This window comes from Conger conger, chromosome 2, assembly GCF_963514075.1.
Source record: "Conger conger chromosome 2, fConCon1.1, whole genome shotgun sequence".
Classification (NCBI taxonomy): Eukaryota; Metazoa; Chordata; class Actinopteri; order Anguilliformes; family Congridae; genus Conger; species Conger conger.
The window spans coordinates 56,148,755-56,155,566 of NC_083761.1; the positions used below are offsets into that span (position 1 = coordinate 56,148,755).

The window sequence follows — 6,812 nt, forward strand, 5'->3', positions numbered from 1 at the left end:
CATCACGGCAAGGAGGCCAATCTGCTGGAATCTCATCATATGTCATGTTCACACAGGGCATTGGGATTTCCAAGTTGCAGTGCAAATACATCTGCAGGAGTGAAGCGTGCAATACAGCGGTATACATGGCAGTTATCAATATCACATGCTTCCAGTTGATGTCGCCAAGGAATGGCACTGTTATTAATGTAGGATTTGTTTGCCCTCCAGTGACAACAGTAGCAGGCCTTAAATTTGGCCTGATGAGGTTGTGTTTGAAGACTCATCGGTGATGTCATTTGTGGTACATTTCTAGATTGCCATGGACATGCTATTTCCAGAATGTTCCATACATAGCTTTCTGTTAAAGAAAACATCTCTGTCTAGCAAAAAAATGTGCCCAATTGCCCAGCCCATATACAGTACATGCATACCTCTGAGCACTTACAGTGGCTTAAAGTGTTCAGACCCCTATACTGCGCACTTCATTGTGTTGTAGATTTAATTTTAAATGGATAAAATTGTCATTTGTGGCCATAAATCTACACTCAGTAACCCACAATGACACATGCATTTTGGCAGTTTATCCTATTCTTTCTTGCCAGATCCTCTCAAGCTCTGTCAGATTGGATGGGGAGTGTCTTTGCACCATTCCTTATAAGACATGACAAACATCAGTTACTCTTTTGGCTGATGGGGACACAGGATTCCTGCAGTGCATAGGCCATATGCCAACGTGTAATGTACTAGTGCAGGGTGGGACTCTGCTTCCAATGAGTGAAATATATCATTACCCCATGTTTTAACATCGTACTTCAACAGGGTGTATTGTGTTCAATCTCCACTGAGAAAGCAAGAGTAAGTTGCACTAATGGTGTAATAGCAAGAACCACACTTTCTCATAAGCAATATGTGTTTCTGTACTTGATACGAAACTTCTGTTCTTATTAGTTAATTTGGCCAATCATGTATGTGATTTTAGCTTTATGTATTATCTATTATCAATTACCGTTGGGGTGAATACTCGATTCCCATTGGATAGTAGGTGTTGATGAAATCTGTTCAACATTTCTCAGGCAGTGCAGGTCAAGTTTAATCACCATTCTAAAGTTATACGCTGCAACAAGAGACCCAAACCTTGAAATACCTGATCTTTTAAATTTTCGACATTATATTTTCAGTATTTGTTGTTTGTTGTTTCTTACACTGTATTTCTTATGCAGGTGTATTCCAATTATCTTTCTGGAGGGATTATTCCCCCAATTAGAACCCAAATGGCTAAGATTACTGTCTAAAAATCATACAATTATTAGGCTAAATTGTGATAAGTTACTGCTTGTTTGGAAATCTTAATTTGCACTCAGTCTCCAAAAATGAATAAAAATGCACAAAATTATTTGATTACTAAATGTAGTTTCATATATTCATGATGCTATTGATATTCATTCTGGTCTCGCATGCGATGTTATCCGCACAGAGTCTATGCAATGGATGGCATTTGTTTTCTGGTGTGTGGTAGCCTGGTTCAATGGGTCACACATAATTGTTGTGCTTGATGTACATGCAGATTTCTGTTTAGTTTCAAGTCAGTATGATAATCCACTGATCCTCCGCTCTTCTCCTCCTTTGCAGGGTTTACTCTGGAGTCATAAATGAAAGACAAACCAAGGGACAAGAGACAAGAGATCAAAACTGGTCAGAAATGTGGGCCGCAGGAGAAATAAGCACAAGTCAATCTGGAGTGGTGATATACTGAGTCCCTGAGACCAATCAGCAACTCATGCCAGTCAACAGTCACATGTGCAAATAAGTCTAAATGCACAGGCTGTGTTCCGTTGCCTTGTATAACACTGTCTGGTAGAGGCAGTACAAAATCATACAACTACTGTCCTATTCACTCCATTGGTGGTGAAGTATGGACTTTTTTGCCTAAATTGGAAAACGTTCAAAGAAGCCTATGAGATTCCTCATTTGTGTCTCATACAAAACTTATCCTGTCTTGTTAATGTTATCGCCACTGGGTAACTATCTGTAAAAATCATGAATTCACAAGAACTACAGATAGCTTCCCATGGACACCTTGTGATGAGTGCCTTTTTTTGGTGGGTGGCATTCCTCTCTTTGACGCAGACAGGTGGGGTGAGAGGGGACTGTTGGCTCATTGAAGGGGAAAAGGGTTTTGTTTGGCTGGCAATTTGCAGTCAAAACCAGCCACCTTACGAGGCTATCCCCCAACACATTAACAGCACCATTGTGGACCTGCGTCTAAATGAGAACAAGATAAAAAGCATCCATTACTCTGCCCTTAGCCGCTTTGGCAACCTGACTTATCTGAACCTGACCAAGAATGAGATCAACTACATAGAGGATGGGGCCTTTTCTGCCCAGTTTAACCTTCAGATCCTTCAAATGGGCTTCAACAAGTTGCGAAACCTGACAGAGGGCATCCTCAGGGGTTTAGGCAAACTTCAGTACCTCTACCTCCAGGCAAACCTGATTGAGACAGTGACACCCAATGCCTTTTGGGAATGCCCCAACATTGAAAACATAGACCTCTCTATGAATCGCATCCAGCAGTTAGACGGGGCAATTTTCACTGGTTTGAATAAGCTGACCACTTGTGAGTTATATACCAACCCTTTCAACTGTTCCTGCGAGCTTTTGGGATTCCTCAAGTGGCTTGCGATTTTCCCCAATAGAACAACTACTGAGCGTATGGTATGCGACTCCCCTCCTAGCTACTCTGGATACAGCCTTCTCAGCCAGAACCCAAGCATGCCCACGTATCGCAATGCCCTGCACATGCTGTCCACTTTGTGCACAGAGGACTACGTGACCTCGTACATCCCTGGAATTCCCGACACCACCACGCTCCCACCAGACTCGACCCCCTGTGGAGTTGAGGACTGCCCCTCAGGAACAGGGCCTTATGACATCATCAACATCAGCCCACCCTACATTGACCTCGATGTGAAGCCTATTATGAGACTGAAGCAGGTGACACACACCAGTGCACTCATAATGGTTCATATCCCTAATCCTTTCAAGAAGATGTACATCCTGGTTCTCTACAACAACAGCTTCTTCACCACCATACAAACTCTCAAGAAGGAAAAGGAAGAGATAGAACTGAAAAATCTGAAAGCGCACACAGAGTATACCTACTGCGTTGCCTCTATACGCAATTCTCTGCAGTACAACCACACCTGTCTGACCATCTCAACAGGCCCAAAAAATGGAAAGGAGACAGTGGAAAACAACTCCACAGCCACTCACTACATCATGACCATCCTGGGGTGTCTTTTTGGCATGGTAATAGTTTTAGGGGTAGTCTACTACTGCTTACGGAAAAAACGGCAACAAGATGAAAAACATAAAAAAGCAGGCAACATCAAGAAAAATATCATTGAACTCAAGTATGGACCAGAAATAGAAGGAGGAACTATCTCACAGTTGACACAAAAGCAGATGATGGGTGGAGAGAACATGCCCCGGATGCCCTACTTACCTTCCAGTGGCGAAATGGAACAATACAAACTCCAGGATATCAGTGAAACCCCTAAAACAGCCAAAGGGAATTACATTGAGGTCCGCACCGGGGAGCAACCCGATCGCAGGGAATGCGATATGTCCATACCTGGTAACAACCAAGGTTCAGTGGCTGAAATCTCAACTATTGCCAAGGAGGTAGACAAAGTGAATCAGATCATCAACAACTGCATTGACGCCCTGAAATCGGAGTCCACCTCCTTCCAAGGTGTGAAATCTGGAGCGGTGTCCACGGCAGAACCCCAGCTTGTGCTGATATCAGAGCAGCCACAGAGCAAGTCCGGTTTCCTGTCCCCGGTCTACAAAGAAAGCTACCACCACCCTTTACAGAGGCACCACAGTATGGAAGCCACGCCCAAGCGCTCCAGCACCTCCTCCAGTGGTTCCGTACGGAGTCCCAGGTCCTTCCGCTCGGAAGGAGCCTACAAGTCTGAGGCCAAGTACATCGAGAAAACGTCACCGACGGCTGACACCATCCTGACCGTCACGCCGACGGCTGCCATTTTACGCGCAGAGGCGGAGAAAATCCGGCAGTACAGCGAGCATCGGCACTCCTACCCCGGCTCCCATCAAGTCGAGCAGATGGAGGGTCCCGGAAGCCGGAAACCCTCCATTTTGGAGCCTCTCACGCGGCCTCGTCCCAGAGATCTCACCTACTCCCAGCTTTCACCCCAGTATCACAACCTCAGCTATTCTTCCAGTCCCGAGTACTCCTGCAAACCAGCCCACAGCATCTGGGAGCGTTTCAAGCTCCACCGCAAACGACACAAAGAGGAGGAATACATGGCAGCGGGACATGCGCTTCGTAAAAAAGTGCAATTTGCCAAGGATGAGGACTTGCATGACATTCTAGACTATTGGAAAGGTGTATCGGCTCAACAGAAATCTTGATTTTACCCAGACTACTGCTTCTAAGTATGGACCAAAATGATACAGTTCAAAACATTTAAAACTACAAGAAAGGAATAGATTTACAAGGAGAAATATTTAGATCATTGTGAAACTCCTCCGCAGCTATTTTTATTCAGACTATATTTCTGGACAAAATGGAGAAAGAACCGTGAACAATGAACCAAATGAAAGAGAATGATTTCAACTGAGAAAAGTCAGCTGTATTAAATTGTCCTCATTTTTTTCTAGAAAAAAGCAAAAAGCAAAAAAAGTATTGGAATATAATTATTTGGGTATTGCATGGCCGTGTCCTGTGACTGTGGATTAACTGTCTGTGTACTTTGAGCGAAAAACCGACAAAAACATGTCCGCTGAACACTGTATACAAGACTTTGTATATGGTTTCCCTTGCCAGAGAACTGCACTCCCATGCACACATTTTCTCACTCTGCATTGTAAAGTAACTATTTATCAATGCATTCTACAGTACATAGAAAAAGAACTATGTATATATAAAAATTCTATATTTGCAATGTTTGCTGTATAAAAAGAAACAATTACCTGTTTGTATCAGGTTTTAACCATGAATTTTAGAGACAGCTTCATTATTTTTTTCAGTCTCAAATGAATGTCTCCTGTCCTGATGGATAAACTCTGCACTGTTTGTTGAAATGGTACACTCTTCTGAACATGCCCTCTCCTTCCTTTTTTTTCTATTGCGTATATTTTGCAGAAGTCACAAATCAAACTGCACAATATTAACAGCTGAGATTCATCGTTCCTCAAATAATTATATTCAACCAAAGTGCTGTGGTAGCAAGTCATTACATGCTCTGCTGATGTTTCAGCCACTAAATTGATCTACAGACCTGAGAATGAATGTATTCTTTACGTAATAAAAGTGTATGGCAGCCCCAATGCGGCAGCTTTTGTTATTCGCAAATATTGACCTCCCTTGATCTGTGGAACCCAATACTGGGGTTTTGCATTATTATTCTGTACTCAAATATTTTGCTTTCTGACATGTTGCATGGGAAATCACCTAAATAATAGAGCAGGCTTTCTTTCACCTATAGAAAAAGTTTCTAATAGGTATATACTGTATATTAATATAGTAAGAGGGTTTAAGTGCAGTAGCTGCATCTTAATCTTTCTTGGCAGGAGACTTGGTAATAGCCTTCATGCTTTTGAAACAGCACAGAGAAAGCCAACAGAAAGAGTGGGTGACCAGACTAAAACATTGATTCATAATTTCCACCGTAACAATCCATTTCAGCATCATCCAACTACCAAGAGAAATGAGCAGTTGATACTCTGTTACTATGAGGTGTTATTACAACATTGGATTGTCACAGCACTTTTGTCAATGCTCGCCTTCACTGAGTGAACAAGCATGACTAAGCAACCCAGTTGAAGAGCTAAAAAGTGTTTAATTTATTCAGCATTAATGCTATTCACACTCAATTGTTACCATTGAGACAAACTGTTACTACTGCTTTATGTATTACCTGATTATATATTTTGAGTGAATACTAGAGGTAATTGGATAGTCCAATGTCTTATTTCAACAGCCTTAAAAATTCTGGGATTCCTGGATTTTGATTTCTTTCAACAGCAAGAGGATTTGGACATTTTTCCTCATCAGTTGTTACTTTTTTAAATGCAATTCTTTAGATTTAATGAGCTGTGTGTTTTAATTACAGATATATTAACAAGTAACCTACATGTTTTTTCGTACTGCATATTGTAGCACTCCTGTGTCAACGTGAAGTCAGAAAGCAGAAAAGATGGAAAACAGTACCTCTGGAAAATAATGTTTAACCATGTAATGCAGTTGTAAAAGGGCAACTGAAAAACTTGCTTATTGATGGATTTAAAAGGGCGTTGTGATCCATCAGAAGTGAACAAGAGCACAATAAAGTGTTTTTTTTCTTTCTTAATGAAATGCTATTTACGCTAATGAAATGTTACTTTAGACCGATGCTGTGTAATACAAAGGAATATTTTCAACCTCATCAGAGGTTTTCACCCATGAAAAGCACTTCTGCATTGTGTTCACGCATCACCTTCTATTTCCACATAATCCACATCATTTTATTTTATTGCAACCAATCTGAACAGTCACGTAAATTGCAGAATTTTGTATTGTATGTATATGTACTTATAATTTCTGACAGTTAGCAGTTTGTAAATACAGAGCATGTGTGCTGTACGTGCTGTAAATATGTGTTATTATAATAATATTATTATTATTAGACGATGCATATTTATAACACATTCAAGAATGTTCTGTATTTACAGAAAATATATTTAATGTACGTATGTAAAATGTCTGTTGTTGTGAAAGCTCAATTTAGTAGAATGTGCTTTACATTAGCTTCATTTCAAAAAAG

General features: G+C 41.0%; 1 protein-coding gene across 1 annotated transcript; it reads left to right on the forward strand.

Moving 5' to 3' along the window:
- Positions 1–1,708: 1,708 nt before the first annotated feature.
- On the forward strand, positions 1,709–5,362 carry LOC133122271 (protein ELFN1-like). The gene has a single exon (XM_061232160.1). The coding sequence runs from the start codon at positions 2,020–2,022 to the stop codon at positions 4,417–4,419; it is 2,400 nt and encodes a 799-aa protein (XP_061088144.1). The 5' UTR covers positions 1,709–2,019; the 3' UTR covers positions 4,420–5,362.
- Positions 5,363–6,812: the final 1,450 nt, after the last annotated feature.

What these genes read in the sequence shown, in the direction of transcription:
- LOC133122271 (XM_061232160.1), top strand. Translation starts at nt 2,020, where the DNA reads ATGAATTCACAAGAACTACAGATAGCTTCCCATGGACACCTTGTGATG.